This window comes from Coturnix japonica, chromosome 8 (genome assembly GCF_001577835.2).
Source record: "Coturnix japonica isolate 7356 chromosome 8, Coturnix japonica 2.1, whole genome shotgun sequence".
In the NCBI taxonomy this organism is placed as follows: domain Eukaryota; kingdom Metazoa; phylum Chordata; class Aves; order Galliformes; family Phasianidae; genus Coturnix; species Coturnix japonica.
In genome coordinates, this window is record NC_029523.1 from 17,902,844 (window position 1) to 17,923,417 (window position 20,574).

The 20,574-nt window shown below is 41.9% G+C and overlaps 1 protein-coding gene across 4 annotated transcripts in view; it reads left to right on the forward strand.

Annotated features, from left to right (window-relative positions):
* Window positions 1–20,574, forward strand: part of ST3GAL3 (ST3 beta-galactoside alpha-2,3-sialyltransferase 3) — a 134,797-nt gene that overhangs the window by 61,177 nt on the left and 53,046 nt on the right. For all 4 annotated transcript variants that reach the window (XM_015870384.2, XM_015870385.2, XM_015870386.2 and 1 more), the window contains one exon: window positions 18,480–18,574. In XM_015870384.2, coding sequence (XP_015725870.1) covers window positions 18,480–18,574 — 95 coding nt within the window. The remainder of the gene's footprint in view (window positions 1–18,479; window positions 18,575–20,574) is intronic.

The following is a 20,574-nucleotide window of genomic DNA, read 5'->3' on the forward strand; positions in this document are numbered from 1 at the left end:
TCTGGCAAATCCCATCTTAAGAGTTAGGTACACAACAATGGAGATTCCCAAGTGTGTCCCACTTCCCACATGTTAAGGGTGGTTGACTGCTATATTTTCTGTAGATCTGTTGGTTGTTTTATTTTATATTCTTTTTGTGTTGCTGTGCACCTTTTGCTCATCAGACCACTTAACAGAACAAAATGAAAGAGCAGTTTCTCTAAGAAATCACAGTTTAAATTCTGGATCAGTAGCTTGTAAGTAGCTGCAAAGCAAACATGTTAAATAAAGCAGATGCACAACTTTTGAAGATAATTGATGTCATCTTTGTTTTATTATCTGCTTGAAGATTTGGGAAGCCAGTCTTGGCTGTGGTGAAGTGAAGAGTCAGCTCTGACTCTGTAATGTTGCTTTTCATAGCAGTCTTAGAATCATGGGATCACTGAATTACGAGGGTTGGAAAAGAACTCAAAGATCATCCATCCCAACCTGCCCCACCATGCCCACCGACCGTATCCCTCTGTGCCACATCCCCATGGTTTTTGAACACCTCCAGGGGTGGTGACCCTTTGAATCTCCCCTAGAGCAACTTAAGGCCATTACCTCCCATCCTTTCTCTCCCATGCAAGGTGAACTCTTCCATTGTTCTTCAGCTTTTCCTCAATGCTCTCCTCTAGGCTTCATCACCCTTCTCGTGCAGGTGGATCCCACTTCATCAGAGACAAAGATGAGGCTGAGAAGAGTCTGTACTGGTGCTCCGGAGGTTTCTTGCTCTTGGAGGGATGCTTTAAAGGAGCAAAGGGAGCAGGGTACTGCTTGTTGTTTTCCACAGGCCAGTACACAGCTTTGTGTCCCAGGCTGTGGAAGCTCTGTCAGTTCCATCTGGCAGGTGCAAACTGGTGGACTTCCAGGAAGGGTCGCTCAGTAAAAGACATCACAGTTCACATCGTCCCTGGAGCCTCGCAGCCACCTTTAGTCTGCTGAAACAAAACGAGCTAATTTGTTTCCCAGCAGACTAATTGCTCTTGGTTTATTATAGAGACTATTTGGTGCCCTGTTCTGAAGACTGTTTGTTCCGGACAGCATGTTTTAGAATATGTTTGTATGTGCTGGCAAATTTTTCAGGGATTTTTTTTTTTTTTTTTTAAAGGTCACCTTGGGTTTAAGAAAGTTTAAAGAGCTGCAATAGCTAAATAGATACAAGAAATTCAAACAAATTCTGAAGGTGGTTGGGCTGTGGAATTCTTTTCAGCTTTTCAATCTTGAACTTCCTTATATTTGCCACATTACTGAACCGGCTCATTTACATCTGTATTCTAAGGCCTTCCTGGCTTTGTTACCCACAGCTGCCTTAGAACTTTCCAGATTTCCTTGAATTACTGTATTTCGTTCAAGTTATGCCTGTACTGTTGCCTTAGTTTCTTCATACTGTGTCATTTCATTCTGACCTAAACCTGTTTCTTGAATTATGGAGCTAAAACAACTGCTGCCATTTGCGTGGTTCCCTCGCTTGTGGGATTTGTGTTGCCTCTCCCTCATCTAAATGAATGACAGACGTTTCCTTCAGTGCAGGACTTGGTCAGTGGTCTCTGTTTTATAGCACTTAGCACAACAGGACCTCAGCTTTGATCCGATTAATGTTGTGATTGACATTGTTGGTAACATTCCTGGAGGCTACTAGATTATTCTGCTGGCAAAAGATTATTCTGTCCTTTGTGCACTGTACGTTTCTGCCCATTTTGCAGTTCTGTATGCTGTCTTCTCTGTGTTGCCTTGAGGCTATGAGCTGCTGCTTTAACTACCCTTTTCCTTCATGCTAAAATACTTCTGTCCTGTAAACCACTGCGTATCCCCCTATGCTGGGATACCATTTTGGTGCAAACACTTGTCGACTCCTTTTGGTGCACCACAGTTCATGATTTCTCCTTGTCTATGAACCTGTAGGACCTCTTTGGCAGCGGGACGATGATCTTATTTTAACATTTGGTGTGGTGCCAAGTATTTTTGTTTTGGAACATACATTGGAAACATCAGAAATGGGTTTTGGCGAGAGCTTCAGTTCAGATCTTGCAGGCAGTAAATAATGAAGACTTTAACAGGAAAAGAGAACCCAAACACTTTTATGATCTGGGTTGGCTTATATGAATCAGCAAGTCCTGATTCTGTGTTGCTAAATAACACGTCCCAATTTCTAAATGTGACCCAAATAGTATACCCATGTAGAGGCATAACCCGTGGGATTCTGCTCCAAAATTGTTCTATGAACAACATTAAGCTGCCTCCTCTTAAATAGCTGAGCCCTGACCTGGGACTTTCTCTTTTTTTGTCTCATTACAGTGATGTGCATATTTCTCCTCTTGTTTACACTTGTATTGCTCCTTCTAGTCTCTTGTAAAATTGCTGTTAAGTTCACCCTTCTCATTTGTCGTACTTCCAGTGACAACATCTTTCTCCTTTCACTGACTCTCTCTCTTCCACTATATTAAATTCAGGCTTATTGGCCTCCACAGGGCTCTGTGGACCGTTACTGCCAACCACTTAATTGTTAGCTTAGTTAAACATAAAATCTTTTTCCAAGCAAGCCTGGGAACGTTCTGACAGCTCGTACAAGCTGTTAGCAGGTCTGTGGTGAATTTAATTGTGCAGATGAATTATTGGATGACACTTTCCTGTAAAAGTATTCAAAATTATTTAATCTTTAAGTCTGGATACCTGGGCCAAGGGGGAAAAAATGCAAGATGAGGCAGAAGATTGCTCATCTGTCCAGTAGGGGGAATATAAACTAGATTTGAATTGCATAGTCTTTGTCAGTTGTTTCCATAAACTACCCTGTGAGTTCAGCTGTGCTAAGTTTGAGCAGTGTGCTGAGGGGGCTCTGTGCACTGGGCAAGAGATGATGGAGGTGAACCTGGCTTTGGATGGAGGAGGAGACTAATTGTTGTGCCATAACTAAGAGCTCTTGTGGGTAGTTCTATTCTCTCTAATGTGGCTCTGCTGCTTTTAGGATGAAGCTTTTGCCTCTGCAAGGTGTGCCACCATGTGCGTTCTAGGTTGTCTCGGCAATAGCTTGAAGTCCTTGTACAACATTGTATTATATAGTGTGAACATGCAGTGATGTCTCTGACCTCAAGGTAGGTTAGAGCACCTATTTGCTTTTATGCTGTATTTCTCAGTTATGTTTATTAACTGGAGAAAGATGGGATCTGTCTAACGTGTGGCCATTGTGAGGGACATCTCTGTATTGCAGAAGAGCAGAACCACATTTTATTAACAAATAACAGAAATATACCACGATGATGGAAGCCATTGTGAAGTTACTAAAGCTGTAAAAGCTTGAACACTTTTGATACTTCTGAAATCCAGACCATGGCTTTTTAGACTTCTTTGACTCAAATTGAATTAGCAAATCAAACTGTGAAAATCATTTTATTAAATGCTGACCTCAATCAGGGAAAGTTAGTAATGCACAAGATTTCATGTGGAGACAGAGAAGCGCCTTGTGTGTGCTGCCTGGCCCTTTGAATGATGTAACGTGGCAGTGGTTGAACTGTTCTGATATCCTGCCTGAGGGTCTCTGCCTTCTAAGACATTTCTGGATTCAGGATGATACTTCTGTGGAATAGAACCTGCCATCCAGCTGCCAGCATTACCCAAGTACTGACTGCTGCTCCTTTTCTCCAGTCTCTTGCTTTGTAATTGTCACATCAGCTGACTCAGTGCTAGAATGATGTACAAGGACTGTTCTGAAAGTAATGCCTCCTATGTTATTATGTTAGCCCGGGATGTCAGAGGCAGATGAGGGTGGTGTGGTAGTAGAAGTGGAACCTTCCCACCAATATTCCATTAGATTTTGTTACAATGTGAAGGATGACAGCAGACGGGCAGTCTGACAAAATGGCATCTGATATGGAAATGCGTATTAAGCAAAGATGTGGAGCTGCATTCCTCCGTGTGGGAAGTGGTGGTGTCTGTTGACATTCATTGACATTTACTGAGCACTTACAAGCACCAAACAGTGGATGTGGGCACAGTAAGAGGTGAATGGTGCATTTCAGCAATGGAAACAAGCCTCACTCCAGATGGTCATGCAGATCTTCATGAGCATGGCATGCAGGCTCTTGTCCATCACAGGCAAAAATGCATAGCTAATAGCATTGACTGTGTTGAAAAATAGCATCTTGCACCTGAGAATTTTCTCTATCAAATAATATTATTATACTCTTTGTATCTGTTGTTGTTTCTGTGTAAATGAATAAGAGGCATTACTTTTGGAGTAACCTACATAGAAATGACACCTCAGTGCAGGTAAAATGAAGTGTGCTGCTCTGCTGGGCAAAATGGCTCATGGGTGCACATTATGAAACCAGACCGTAGGTCTGAGCTGCATCATTTGCAGTTTGCCGATCTCTCTGCTCATCTCAAGATATTCCCTGTGGTTATTGGGAGCGATGACTAATAGAGGAATTGACAGATTGTTGAAATATTAATTTGACTGCAGGACAAAAACGAAGCAGCTTTCCTGTTTATGCTCGTTATTAGCGTTCCCTGTGCAGTCGCATAGTTTCTGTAGTCTGTCAGAAGACTCTGCTGAAGAGTAGCTTAAATAAAAACATTGGGGAGAAGTTGTCATTTTTACTATCTGTTTCCCTTAGAACAGAACTTCACAGTTTGTAGCGGTGCCATAATGTTTATGCTCATCGGACGTGCTGGGCATTTTTGTTCTTTTAATCTCTGCTCTGTCATTGTCCTTTTTGTCCTTGCCTGCAGCAGCACTGTTGGCTTCATTGTAGTCCTGAGTCTCCTGGCACAATTCCCAGTTGTATAACAGTGCTCTAATATTGATTTACTTATCATTAGTTCTTCTACCTCATCTCTTCAATTGGGAAGGTGTTACATTCTGTGCGTTTTAAGACAGGTACATGAGGAGAGGGACGACACGAACACTCATTGATTTCCAGTTTTGTTCATTGGCAACTTTGAAGCAGTGATTTCCAGGGGATGATACTCTGTAGTCACAGGCATCCAACCTGTTTTCACAAGCTCTCCCTTGTCAAGCACTAGTGCAGTGGAATAGCTGCTCATTGATCGAATTAAATGCCTTTTTTAGTTGTGTTTTTTGTTTTTTTGTTTTTTACCTTTTTGTAATCTGATCAGTTGATTAGGCTGGAGGAGCTAAGAGCTGCAACACTTACTGTTTATGGTAGTGTTCAAGAAACTTGGAGATGTGGTGCTTTGCTCATCTTACTGTCTCTGCTCCTTCTCAGAGATACTTAGTACAGTTGTGAAGGAGGTGGAGGATGGATTTTATCTAATTCAAGCTTTTGCCCTCCTCTTTGTTGTGGGTTTGTGAATCTGCCTTCCTGCCTTTTGGTTTTAAGGCTGAACACTCAGGAAAAACAGCTTCAGCACTCTATGAAGAAGCGTCTCTGGTCTCTCTCACTGCAAAACTAATGAGCAGTAAATCACCCATCCTGGACTGCGTACATCTAGGAATTTTAAAGAGGATTAAGAAGGCAGTGATTGAGCTGCAAACCAAAATGTGCAGTCTCTCATTAAAATCAGACTTTCAGCTGCAGAAATAGAAGGAGCAAGTGTATTATCTAAACTTGCAAAGGGAAAGTTAGAAACCACAACACAACAAACTTGCTTACCAGGAAATCTCTTTAAAAGGGAAATTAAACATAGATTTCTAAACTTTTAGATGACCACTGTATGATACAGAGCAGCACAGCTGCTGTGACTGAAGATCATGCAATGTGAACCTATTATCTGAACCTACATGTATAGGGTGGGCTGAAATTTCACATGTTGCCCCTTTTCTGTGTCTTCTATTATGTTGCTTATGATCTAATTTGCTGTTCTTATATCCCTTTATATCTACTTTTCCTATATTAACAGGTTTTTTGTTCTGCCTGTGCAGTTTAGCGCAGTAGATTAAAGTAAACTTGCTATTTACTCCTTTGCTTCGTATGCCTGCCAGCAGGTCTACCCTGACCAGCCCCACTGCTGTTCTGGTGGCTGCAAGAAATGTGGGGCCTGTCTGAAATCTCCTGTGCTTCAAACGTCAGATCTACTTCCAATCTATTTCCAAATAAGATCTCATCCTGCCTCTCTAAGAAAGATAGATTCTGTGTGTGCAAAATCGTGATGTGTTTAGTTTGCAGAAGGAATACTGTAGGTGTGTGAAACTGAGTGGATGACAAAAAATTAAAGTTAAAAAAGAATCCATCAGTTTTAACCCTTTTCGGCTCTCAACCAAATAGAAATAGACTGTATTTCAAGCTGGTCTTAGCTTGTTAACATTACTGAGACAGGATCTGATTAAGCTTTGAATAATCATGTATTAATATGAGTAGTAGACATATTACTGTGGAAGAGGTATTTTATTAAGTAAGGATTATTTTGCTTAATGGCTTTGACTTTCAAGCAGATTGGGATGGGAGAGGAACTGTGTCCCAGGTCAGTTTATTCCACTGTTGCTTAGTACAAAGTTATTTTACTTCTGTGGGAAGTGTGCTGCTGGTTTTTGTTTTAGTTGGGACTGCTGACCTGATGTGGTGTAGCCTTTGATGCCTGATGTAATGCATGTCCTACCATTACATGGCTGAGTAAAAGCATGTGTGGCTGCACGCATCTTATTCATACCATTTTTCAAAACTAATCTAATCTTGGTTAATTGGCTGAATGATTTCATTGTCTACCAGAGGGAATTTGTCAACACTTCCCACACAAGACTGAGCTTTAAGTCAGCACTGCTGTACCAAAATGTTTGTGCTGCTGTACTTCCTGCAGGCCGATGGAGACAGCACAATGAGCTCTGGCTAAGCTCTGCTCTCCCTTAACTTCTACATCAGGAAAGAAAGAAGGGGAAAAAACACTGATACAGGCTTTCTGCACAACCTGTTTCTACTTAAATACATCAAAAAGAACCCCAACGATTCCCTTCTTTGTGCATCAGGTAATGTACCTGGGCAACTCCTTGCCAAGGAATGCGGCGGCTGCAAAGCGTCTGTATGGATTCCAGGGGAGTCTGGACAAATATTTGGAGGAGTGCTCTGTTTCTGGGAGGGATGGAGGGTGCTGATTAGACAAACCACATCAAGCTCAGGAAATCCACTGAGCTGAAAGCGTTTGAAAGCTCTGTGAATGTTAGGGAGGAAATATTTTATCGCTTTGCCCTTTTCTTTACTTCACCCTAGACATCCGCTTATTGTCATTTTTAGAGAAGAGATTTTGAACCCTGATCTGCTCCTTTGCAGTCTTGCTTGCATCCTTAGGTAGGATTTTCCCTTCTGCTGTGCAATGAAGTGAATGAATCCTTGAAAAGGAACAGCCAAGCTGGAAGTCAAGCAGAGCTTTTTTTCTTCCTCTGAGAAACAGTGACTGTGATCCCTGGGCTTTTCTTTGGACTGATTTTGATGCTTTGGGAGCCCAGGAAATGTTTGCTGTAACTCAGTGTGTGTCTAACAATGAGCAGAACAGGCAAAGGTGGCTTAGATTTGTAAACACACCTTGATATCAAAAGAAGAAAGTAACCACTGAATGAAGGCTCATACTGTTAAGGCTGTGCCAGCCACTGGCATACTGGGGGGTGCTTGTTGTTACTGCTGTGTATCTGCTTACCTTTATTTCAGCTATAGCTGCTCTTCTATTTTTACTGCTAATTCCAATATTAGAGATCCTGATCCCTACAGGGAGGGATTCTGTTTTTCCTGAGTCAGCTGTCAGGAGTGGACCTGGAACTCAGGATCACCAGTGGGGCTGTCCATTTGAGATGCTCTGTGGCTAAGATGAAAACCAGTGCTGCAAAGCACCCATCTGTCTGTTTCTGCAGAAAAATCTGCACTGGGGTGTTCAGAAGTAATGACTAGAAGGTAATTGGGTGAACACGAGTGACTCGGTTTGGTGAGAAGACACATAGCTGTACAGTTTCTGTCTAATTCAACCAATTGCTGACTGTCCCTGAAAGACCTGATGTGGATGCTTCAGTTCAGGCAGTGATTTTTACACAGCATTGACGTGAGATTCTGCAGGTTTTTGTCACTGGGGTGCCTGTGAGCATCACTGCCGAAAGCACTGAGGTAAAAGGCAGAGCAGCCCACAGGAGGGAATGGAGCAGCTCCACAGAGCTGAGCATGAGCTGAGAGGAGGTGAACAATGTGGGTGATGCTACTGTGCCATGTTTGCTTGTGCTGTGGTTGTCTGTTTTCTTTCGTCTTCAACGTTTGCCTGAGGAGCGCCCATAAATATTGTGGGAACTTTTCCATTCAGCTCCTGGTGCTGCTGCTTTGCTGGCTAATGAAAATCTGCTCTTCTCCTGTCATCAAGATGAAGGGCTCCTCAGCAGAAGTAGCCCTTCGGCTTCTCTGTTTAGACAGGGAAAATTAAGAGCATCCTAAATTAGACGGGCTTTTGCATGCTTTGACTTCGTTTTTTATCTATGTTCATCTAATAGAGTTTTAGAGCAATAGACTTTTGGGGAGGATTGGGAAGAGCGGTCAAAACATGTTCTGGGATCTTATGACTCTTTGGATAATAAGTTCTTATTTTTAAGAAATATTTTTTGGTAGTTTGTCCCATAGCTTTCTTCTTATTTCTTCTGTTGCGCTTCAGTAAGTTCCAACGAGTGAATAAGTATTTGTTGATTTATTGGAGGGTAAAAGTACTTAAGATGATAAGGCATTAGGAATAGCTGGTGATTGAGATAACTCGCTATTTATATAACGCTCTTCATTTTCTTTGCCAACGCATTCCAAAAGTTTTGCTTTTTAGGCAGTGAGTTTTCATGACTTTTTTTCCCATTTTTCTTACGAAGGCGATAGTTCTGTTAAAAGTAAGATTAGAGGAGAAGGAAATAGCTGCAATTTGTCATTGTAAGGGCAAGATTCCCTACTCCATGATGCTGAACATGTCTAATTCCAACATGTTTGAAGTGCAAAGTTTAATACCTCTATGGAGTTGGTTTTTAAAACTTTCAAGAAGCGGAATAAAAACACGAAAACCTTCTGTACCACAGATGTAAATTGTCAGTAATTGTTTGTGAACCCCCTGAATACTGCAGTGGTTGTGCAGCCCATCTGTGTGTCTGCACCAACATAGGTGGGCAAAGGAAAAATGAGAAAATAAACCCAAAATGAGTGATACCACCAAAATACAGGGAAGAAGTTGAACTCCAGGCTCAGGCAGAGTGTTATTCCCTTTGTGACTCTGTGATGGACCCTTGGAGATGTGGGGCTCACTCTGTGCTTTGTGCTGCTCTCCCATTTCCTCCCTCCTAGAATACTGTTGGTGAGGCACGAGTTATGTCAGCCAGCCCTGCTGCCATTGTGGTGGTAGTGGGTACCTGGGGGCCTCTGCCAGATCAGTGAGAGAGGGGGAGTGAAGCATTTCTGTGCTTTGGGACCTGGGATTGCTCAAGCTGCATTTTGTCCATGTGCCATATCGCCCTCCGATAGCAGTCAAAATGTGTGGCTTTAACTTTCACCATTATGTCTTGTTTTCTTTCCCACAGCTGTAGGAAAAGTGCTTTCTTTATCAAGGATTTTGAAAGAGAAAACATGTCTGTATGTTTTTTTTATCCCCTCATCTTCACCATAACCATTTCCTTTAGTAGCTAATAATATTTAGTATTTATTTCGGTGACTTACATAAATCTTAAATGCATAAACCAGCAGCATCCTTTTTTGCTACTGGCTTGTCCTGTGGGAACTTGTTGGAATGAAGGATCTCACCGAAAAACTCCTTTCCTGGAACGAGGAGGTCTGTGCTGTTCTTCAGGTGGTAGTAAGGAAAACAGTGAGAGCCCTTTTGCTTGGAGTAGTGAATCCACTGCACCCACTTATTCCTTTAGTCACTAAATCTTTCTGGTTTTGTCAGGTGGCCCCTTGGTTAGAAGCTTTCTCCAGTCCCCGTGCCTTATCTGTGGAAGCGGCACTGAGGAGGTTTTACAAGCGCAGTGTCTTAGCCTTGTTTTGTTAAAATTCTTGTTTATTTTTAAAACCATGGGACCAAAGGAGGGAGGCTTAAATTAAACGGCGCTGATGTTATCTGGAAGATTTTAATGCATGTTGCTGTACTGATAACTCGCAGGCTAAGGGCTGGAATTAATAAGGTGAAGAGAGAGAGAATGACATGAAGCTGGGCGCAGGGGACGTATCTCCCACGTCAATCATTCTGTGCAGTTAGAGGGACCTACTGGCACCTGGGATGCAATGCTTCGGTCTTTTTTGTCTGGGCTCCCAATCAGTGCCTGTGGGATGCTGAAATTCTTGGAGGTTAAAGGAAGCAAAAGCCTCTGTCTGAACTTTAAATAGGAACATCTGCCTGCCACCAATCCACCCTCCAGTAGAACATGAAGACTATTGTGCAGCGAACAAACAGAAACACAAATGGAATTTTTCCTGGTAGGACATGGATCTCATCAGTAGCTTTGTAATTTAGCTGTAAATGTGTGTCCATATATGATACTATTTTGATATTAGTAGTCTCCAGAGGTTCCTTCCAATCCCTACGGTTCTTTGATTCTATGATGGTACAAATACACATCAAGTGGGTGTTGGTTTCTTTTTGGGTACCCAGATGCACCAAAGCTGTATTACCCTGTGTTGCACTTTATAGAAGACAAAAAGGTTATTCTCTAAGCATCTAAGGAGGTTGCCATCACAAGGTGCTCGTGAAATGACTTGAAGTTGTACTAATGGGCATGGTTTAGTGGGGAAATATTGGCACTAAGTGGGTGGTTAGACTGGGTGATCTTGAAGGTCTTCTCCAGCCTTTGTAAGTCTATGAATTTATTCCCTTTTTGTTTTCAATGCAAAGCTCTTTTAAGGTCTTTCTTGTTTCTAGTTCTTATCTTCCTGTTTTCTCTATGAAACTCAATTGCTGTGCTGTTTTTTTGTTTTGTTTTTTTTTTTTAATGTCAAACACAGAATGTGATGACTAAAACAAATCTTCTTGAAAAATGGCAAGATAATTCTAAGCAGCATCACAATGGGCCTATCTGTGTGATGGTCTTTGAGCGCCAATTCACATTGTGTACAAAGAAGTGGAACAATTTACTTTATTCTTGTCTTTGTTTCTTTGCATTTTATCATCCAGCTGTCTGTGTGCTGTAAGCTGCTGTTGGCAGAACAGCTTCTGTGGACTTTTCCTTCCACTGTTATTGTTTTGCTTTCATTTTATTTTTGTTGTTTTCCTTTGGGTGCATTTTCACTGGGGAGGCTTCCTCTGTACCACGTGGAGGTCACTGCTGGAACTTGCAAACTTGCACCGATGAGAACTGCAACCTACAAATACCCAGTAATGATGAGTCAGAACTGGAAATGCAAGCAGTTTGGAAATAATGATTATTTTGTATTTTTCCTCAGGTTTCAGAGCCTCTTCCAGCTATGAAAATCTCATTTCCAACTTATAGTTGGCTAGGAAAATCCTTTTGTGTTTCTTTTTTTCCCTTTCTATATTATCATTTCTTTTTCACTTATGCAAAAGTTGAGATTCTTCTGAGGAAACCGGGTCCTGTAAAACTTTTCAGAGTATTGTGTTATTTATAACAAAGTCCAAAGAGCCAGCGGCACCTCTGCTAATGCCATGCTGTGTACTCTGAAGCAAATTAATGTTTTCCATATCATTTTAATGGGATTTTTTTGTCTAGGTTCTTAAAGGGCATTGGTTATTCTGGAAGAATGTGACACTGTTCTTTCTCTGAGCAAACTTTCTGTTTCAAGAATGGTGCTTTAAACATTGACATTTATTCTACCAACCTCATCGCTCCACTATGACTTATGCAGGAAACTTTTACCCTAAGGAAATTCTTGACCTGGAAAAGAGCAACGTGCTGGATGTGAAGGATTACCTGGCATTCAGGAACCAAATGAATTACAAAGTCTAGTCTCCTGCCTGTGCAGAGACACCAAATCATACAACTCTTTGTAAATTCAGAAAGTAATCTGTTCACATGAGTAATCTGTTTTGCACTTGCCTGTCTTCCTCAGCTTCCAGCATAAGGCTATTTTGGAGCTTGCCCATTTTAAACATGAGTGACCTTTTTATCTTCAGTTTGGCTATATCAATATCTGGTCATGGTTGTCTCTTGTGCTTCTTTTTTCATTAGCTTCCCTACCTCTTTTCCTTCTTTGCTGCATCCCGTCTGCTGTATGTGTAAAGAGCAGTCACATCTGTTCTGTGCTTGGCTGTTCTAAATGAAAGAATTAAGGATTCTAGTCTCTTCCTGTAATGGCATTATTACTCAACATGGAGGCCACTAAAAGTTCATTATGCCCTTCAGTGCTTTCAAATCCTAAAATTATACTGGTACAGTAGAATAACCTCAGGACAGGTATCTACATCTGAAATGTGGTAGCAGGAAACAAAGCCATAGGGTTTGGGAAGAATGAAATGCATTTTGGTGTGTTCTACTCTAAGACTGGTGGGTAGGAGAGGATTGCTGGAAGTTATGTGGCCATGGGTTTGCTCTTGCCCTGCAGGTAGGATAAGAGTGGTTTTATAAAATCAAAGTGCAATCATTCATTTTAACTGATCAGATGATTAACATCTGTGATGAAGGACGGCAGGTCAGTGATGTGAGCTGTGACCATCACCTGCAGTCTTCTGGCATGTAGTATGATCTAGGTCTTCAGTATGATCTTCACTGAAAGGATCTGATTCCCTGCTTTTCGATAGAGCGATGTTGCACAGCAGCAGTGAGCCTAGACTGCTGCTCTGCCATTCTCTTAAATTAGAAACATCAGTCCCCTTTCTGTTTTGGTGAAACATGGGCTGGACCATAATTGTGCTAAACACTGACGAACTGATAGAGCTGCTGGCTGGCATCTTCCATGTGAGCTGAGTCTTTCTGTTGGGGGAAGAACTGGATCCATTCTCCTTCCCTTCTCAACTCTTTTTTTTCTTTTCTTTGCATGGAAGGCTTTGAAAGCTCAAGCAGCGATTACAGTCTGTTTTTGCTCACCTTCATCACATTTCCAAATACCATGTAATCTCATCTATTTGGCTCAGTGCTCCCTCAGGGGCCACAAACACCCCACCTGGCTTTTGGTAGGAAAATCTAGCTGTAATTCAATCTTGCATCTTTGACAATAAGTCATGGAAAACAAACTGTGTTGCTAGAAGACTGGTTTTTAAACTAACATTATTCTACCCTGTCTTCAAACCAGCTTTTCACCTCTTACTTCATTGTGCCTTGATATTAGAGGGTTCCGTGAACAGGTTTTCCACATTGTCTTATGTGCTGCACCATGAGGCAGGTTGGGACAAAGTTTCTGCCTTGTATGAGTTTCATAGCTTTTTCTTTTTCCTTTCCCAAAAGGAAGGGAACCTTTAAATGAAGCATCTTGTTATTTCTGTATGTGTGTACATGTGGGTTTTTTTTTTTTTTTTTGTGTGTGTGTGTTTTTTGCCTGAAGCATTTGGAGAATCTGAGGAATTGATTGGATTAGGCAAACTGATTTCTTGGGGTTTTTAACATTTGTGGTTTATCTCAGAACTTTACATCATTGTTGCCGTTATATGGAGACCCTCTAGGTGAGCTCATCAGGACACTGTGTTAGACTTCATCCATGTTATAACGTGGTCAATTAGCAGGGGAGACAGACGATATTAAATCAGTCTTTGATTTTGTGTCCTGGTGGTGCGTAAGCACAAGATATTAATGACTGCAGAAAGGTTAAACTTTACGTGTCTTCCTGTTTATCACAAAGGTACCGGCTACAAACAGAAGGCAGTCTTGGCAGGCAGCAGGCTTGCAAAATCCATGTGCTGCTTATTTAAAGCTGTGTTTGTATTGAAATTTGATTACCATATAGAAAGGTAAATACTTGAGAGTCCCAAGGAGTCTGATGGGTAGCTCTTGATGCCCCTCCACAGCAGACTGTGCCTTAGGTACTCTGACACCTCCTAGTAACACTGCACAGTGTGAAAGTGCTTTTAGAAGAAGTGGACTAGTGCAGGGCTTCAAAAGGTCATCTATTTAATTTTCCCACTTAAAAGTGGACACAGCTATGACTCATTCATTCTTAATAGATGCAAATAGAACAATTCAATAAGAAATGAATGTAGTTATTTCAGGTTCTATAACATGTGCCCAGGTAATAGATTTCAATACATGATAATCCCAAGCATAAGAAACATTTTTCTAGTGTTTATTTCCTTTAAAACATTTTAAGCTCCTACTTCTACAGGGCTCCTACTTCTATTAACCAGAAATAAGGAGATATAACCTTTCTCTTTTGCAGCAGCCTTGCAATATTTAAGGGCTTATCATGTCCTCTTTTCAATTTCTATTCACCAGACTAAACAAATTCACTTCTTTCTATTTTTCCTCAGTGATCATGTTTTCTAGACCTTAGATCTTTTTTCTCATAGCTCTCTTACAACCTGTTTCCAGTTTGTCCATGGCTTTTTGCATGAGGCCCAGAACTGGGAATGGCCCTGAAGCTGATGCTTTTGATCCTGAATATAGTGGAGTGCTTAACAGGCTTTACAGCTGCAATAGAACAAAAAAATGGGTGTTTCAGATGACCGTGATAGGTGGTACTGTGACCAATGGTGGCTGTTCTTCAGCAGTAAGTTGTCTTTACCATGGTGTCTGATTTATTTTGGTCTGTTTCTACAGTTTAAGATCAACTTAATCTTTTGGCCGATCTCTATTGTCAAAGATTTCTTCCTTGCAACCATCCATTTTTGGCTCGTTTATTTGCTGATTTAGGAAAAGAAGTATGTTGGTTGTAGGATGGGTTTAATCCATATTAGTGCGGTTTCTTAAATTTTTCAGCTGCTTGAGGAATCTTTGAGCTGCTTGGATTTCTGACAGAGGATTAATGTCAATAAGAAATGTGAAATCAGGACATCACAAGCCTCCTCATTCCTTGTGCTATCAAACCAGGCTGTTTCCCATAGAAGGGAGGCAGGGGAGAAAGCATACATCTAGGCCACACTAGGGAGAAAGGAAAAGGTTAGTTTAGACTTTCTCCCTGAGCTTTTATAAATCTCTCAGTGCTAATTACTGAGTGCTGGAGTGCTTTGGTTTGTATTTCAGCCATTTTATTAATAAAGTTGGTAGATTTTGTTCCTTCTGTCTAACCGTGGGTGCTTTTCTGCATAAGCAAACAAAAGAGAGCGTGGAGGTCTTGCCACATCAGTCATTTTTTGGTGTTTTTTTTTTGTTAAAACAAAACAAAGCACACACCTCATGTTGGAGGCTTTCCATGTCCTTTCACAAATGCAATGTGCAGTTATATACAAATCTAGGTTCTAATGCAGTTGGATTTTCCTTCATCTTGCAGTTTCCTCTACTGATTCTCCCTAATTAAGGAAGAAACAAGAAATGGAATGGCTGAACTCCTGCTATTGCATGGAAGGAAATAGTTGAGAAATAAACTCACAGCTGCCTTTTCTCACTATCTGATTTCTAGATACGCGGTACCATTCTTTCCTCATCTCTTTCAGGGACTTGGCCATGTCTTCTTCCTTCTGTGTTACAGCAGAAGACTATTAGCTGTTGCATTTCACGTTGGTTTGGCTTATTCCTTTCTACACGTTAATGTATTTAATTGCCTTGAAAACAGCAGCTAGGGGTAGGTAAAGGATTGTACCTGAGGTTAAGTATCTGAAATTATTCAATGGCCATTTTTGCATATTGGGACGTCCTTTGCTATGGTATGCCATTCAGATTAGAGATTTTGAGATGCTTGCTCTTTGCCTCCCAAATCTTTTCCAACCTCTGTGGTTCTGTGACTTGGATGAAATGCTGCATCCCACGTGTAAGATGCTCAGCAAATACAAAATCATTTAGAGGCATTTGGTTTTTCTGTTTGACAAACTCCCACACATTCTTTGGAATGTATTTTAGGTGCTCTGCTGAGAGAGCATTCCCATGGACTGTTTGAGGCATATTCTGATATTTCCTGAGGGGTCCTAGAATACACCAGACACTCCAGAGCCGAGACAGAGCATCCATGCTCCTGTAGAGCTTTGGCAGGCAGCATTTCCCTGTTGCTGCTGGACATGGCTGCTGGCCTGTTCTGATTTATTGGGGTTGCAAAGTGCTTCTCATAGATCATGTGCTTATGGCATTCATGATCTCTTAATATTTCCAGAATGGGATTTCCTTCAGAATTTATGGGAGCTAAATATCTCTTAATCGCTCTTTTTTCCCCACACAGCAATAATGTTTTTCCCAAACCTGTTCTTCAGAGGTCTTGAATGAAGCACAAATGTGAATTAAGAGTCAGTTTCCCTGGCTCTCTGAGTAAGGTAGTGTTACGTACTACCAGATAACAGTAGGTGGCTTAAGGCAATTGCAGTGCTTGCAGGAAAACTTCCTTTTCACTTGCTGCAAATGCAGTAAGAGGGTCAGTGAGTGCTTTACCCTCCTGTTTAGGCACCAGAAAACCAGAGCCATTTGGTTATCTAACAAAGTCAGCCCAATGCTGGTGGTTCCCCCCAAGCACTGCCCAATGCTCTGCCCGAGTCTACTACTTAGGGAACATGGGGACCATTCCAGGGCGCCTTTCTGCTGTTAGCTCTAAAGGAAAAACTGTGAGCATCTGTCCTGCAGCCATTCAGGTTCCAACTGTTGCGTTGCATGAGAATCCTGCAAGAAGTTTTCCTGTTGATGTTGGAAGAAGGCAGTGAGAACTCCTGGGAGACCCAGCAGTGTAACGCAATACTTACATTTCGGTGCATCAGAGCTTGAAGAATCAGCAGTACAAACAACAAACTAATTTGTCACATTATTGAAGTTCTCAGAGTATTGTCAGGGCGTTATTGTATCCTGTTCTTTCTTGTTGTTGTTTTGCTTTGTTTTGAGTACGGCTGTGGAGTGTTGCTGTTTTTCTTCTTTTTTCCTTGAGGCATTCAGAAGCTGTGATGTATCTGACACATCTTCCTACTTTCTCCCAGATAAAATTATACCGATCCTTTCATATCCTCAGCTCTCTTTTGGGCTCTGGAGAAACACTCCTTGTTTTCTAGATCAGCCGTATAATCTGCGCCTCTCGTGTTTATGGCTATAGGTTATCTAACTAAAGTTGCATGAGTGAAGGTGAAGCAGTGCACGGGGTGAGTTGCAGTCTTCTATTCTTCTTTTGTTAAACACTCCCGCTTTCTCTCTCCCATGTTCCCAGGGATTTCAGCAACCTCCCATTGGCTCAGGTTGGACTGTATTTTGCAGTTTATCTTCATTCCAACATTTCCTCACTGTGCCGCTATCTGATGTTGTTCCTGTGTAGGTGACGGCGGCATAGTGCAAATGAGTTTATCTTAAATCAGATGGTTCAGGTGCAAGAAATTACGGGATTGCAGTAATGTGGATTTGCATGCAGTGCACAAACAACCCAAAGGAGCTGCGGTAAGCCCTGCTTTCATCCCACCCGCCAGCGAGATCTAGATTAGCCAGGTTCTGACTTCTTCAGATATCGGTGCTTTGCACTTGATGTCTCATGAACTCTCTGACTCCCAAGGCACAGAACATTCCCATCTTCATTTCGTAGTCTGATCCTGATCCAGAACATTCCCGCTGCTCTTCTTGTATGACTGACTGAACAGATTTTTAACAGTTATTAACACCAATTATTATAGTATTAGCAGTGATCTTGATATGCTCAGAAGTGGTCTGGAATGGAAGTCAGTATTCTTGTAGCTTCTTTGGCAAAGCGCTAATTGTTTTGTTTCTAGAAGGGACAAATTTTTAGTAGCTGCTGTTTTTTCTGTTGAGGGTGTAATTAGGCTAATTGTATTCCCATAATCACATGGTTAAGAAGAACTAGTTCTCTCTTTCTAAGTGATTTTGGATAGATCACAACTGTTTGGTTTGGCAAGGATGTCTCTTGAATAGTTTATATGATAATGAACCCAGAAGAAAACACCTACATCTGTACTGAATTTCCATCCTCTGTAAACCAAGTGCTACTTCATGGTTGCCTGCTCTGCTTCCTTTATGCCTTTGTGATGAGAGCTGCTGTGTATCTGCATATGAATGAGGCATAACAGCCATGGGAGCAGCTAGTTCCTGCTTTGTAATGTACAGGTCTGCCCAGAGCATGCACACCTGTGCATAGCTGTGCTAGCAGTACATGTAATGAATGATGTAAAGGAGCTCTGCACCCCTTCCTCACACGCTTTCACACGCTGGCATAAACAGCTCAATGAGTTGGCTCCTGCCTACAGGGCTTGAAGCAAAACCACATAAACTCTGGTTGCAATTTGCAACTTATTGTAGCTAAATTAGCAGCAAACAATAGTGTGGAAGTTCAGCATGTCCTTTTAAATTATTGAACTGAAGTGATTGTCAAGCTCAGGACTTGAGGTTTTTTGGTGTCTTCATTAACAGATTCACAGGCACCTTTGGTTAGCAGTAAAATGTGGTGGTGCTGTATTGCCAGTGAGACCGTGGAATAAGCTCTTAGGTCTGGATTCTTTCCAGCTCCCTGCAGAAATTGGACCTTCCTAAATAAGGAGTTAATTTCTCTTTTTCTTTATTTTCCCAGGTTCTCAAAGCCGGCACCAATGTTCTTAGATGATTCCTTCAGGAGGTGGGCTCGTATCAGGGACTTTGTACCCCCCTTTGGAATTAAAGGACAAGGTATGAAAGATCTGTACAACTGCTGAATCAAGAACGTGGTTCTGCTTTCTTTGCTTTCTTTTCATATCATTTGGTCACATCTTTGTTTTATAATTGTTGCCGCTTATGTGCCTGTGTAACAAATAGGAGTAATCTATTCAGATGCCTTGGTGGTGATGTGTGCTATGTCCCATCCTGCAGCTGTAAGATGGCAGCAAGGGCTGCATCTCAGGTGTGCTGTGGGAGAGCCAGCAGACTGCAGCAGAGGCCTCGAGAAATAACCCTGGCAGTACTGACTGCAGGAGGGCTCATTCCCTTCTGATAGGAACACGAGGTGCACAAGGCAAGGCTAGGGCACTCTGCCTGACCAACGTGGAGGTGGGGTTTGCAGATTACACACGATATCAGACTTAATGAAAATCATTCCGTTAAACTGAATCCAAATGGAGAAATTCACCAAAAGGGGATGACGGAATGGCTCTGGCAGCCCTCGTGCTGGGTTTGTTGCCAGCTTGTATCACCGCCGCAGTGTTATGTAAATCTGCTGTTTTATACTGGATTTCCTCAGTTAAAAAGAGAAATGAGAAATTGCCATTATTTAAATGGCTGAGAGCTGAAGCCATGGGACGGAAACAGTTGAATGGGTTATTTTTTTTTTTAATGCCCTCCTGGGACCGAATTTTGTGCCAAGTTTCAGTCTGGAGCAAGTTGTGTGTGTGGGAGGGTTGAATTATAAACTTCTGTAACCCGGGATTTCTAATGGCTGTGCTGACAGGCTGCGAGTCCTAGCGATGCGAAAGGCGCCCTTTCATGTTACACATCACTTGGAATTCTTGCATCAGTCTTTTCTGGCTGGTCCCAGGAGATGCCTCCCGGCTCAGCTGAGTGATGGGATGATGGGATCAGCACCTCATTAGGGCTTTCAGTCCGAGCAATCTGCTGATATCCAAACAACCTCGTCAGGCAGCGGGGAGATAAGTCACGTGCTGGTGTGAGATGAAGACTGTCCGAGCGGGATGTGCATGGGAAATCGTGTAGTCAGGGGGGCTGAGAAAGCGTAGTTGGATGTGGTTGTGTTGAAACAGATGGGGCAGGAGTTTTGCTGGGTGCTTGTATGACGCCAGCAGCTGGGATTTCGGATGTGAATCAACTGAGGAAGGTGCCGGTGTTTACAGAGCCCCATCGTGGCTGGCCTGGTAACGGGAAGGTTTTGCTGAGAACTTTGGTGAATATTCTGTTCCCCAGTGTTTTCAAGTGACTGTGGTCGGGTCCAAGCACAAAAGCTTTCTGAGTGAAATACACTTAAAGGATGAGCTCACTTTCAGTAATGCTGCATATTCCAAGAAACTTTTCTGTAGAGGCTTGGAAGTACCAACGTTATGAAATTGAGAGACTCTGAGCATTCTGTTCTCTTCTATTAAAGTTTCTTTCTGTTCCTTGGGCTTTTAGATAAAAGGTCTTCAAACTCATAGCAATGTTTTTCTTAGCTTTGTCTCTGGTAAAGAAAAAGTCCTTTTCTATCCACTATTTGGTGTTCACTGGTCCAAGAAAGAACAATTCCAATTTGCAGACTTTATGGGAAAGCAGCTTTTGAGGAGCGTTGTTTACTGAGCTGCACTAATTTGGAGTCACACATCTGAGTAAATCACATGCAAACGAGTAGAAAAGTGTCAGGAATTTTAAGGGTGGTACTACAGCAGTGTGGAGTCGGTCTCATCAAGAAGGCAGCGTGCAGATCATTTTGACAGTTCTTTAGGGATCTTCATTTTCTTCAAAAAGAATCTGATTGCAAAGATGATTTTTACATCTCAAGCTGATAAGAAGCATGCGGTATAACTTAGAAAGCTTAACGTTTGATATTTGTCAGGAAAGAATTCACCTTCAGTCCTTTGGCCATTATCTCATTTGACCATTAGTGTATGCTAAGGGTTTTTATGATCTGCATTTCACTCTCTCCAAGAAAAGCATTTACCTTAGGGAGCTCCCAAGGTGGATGTTGCTCTAAGTATGAATGTGGTCAG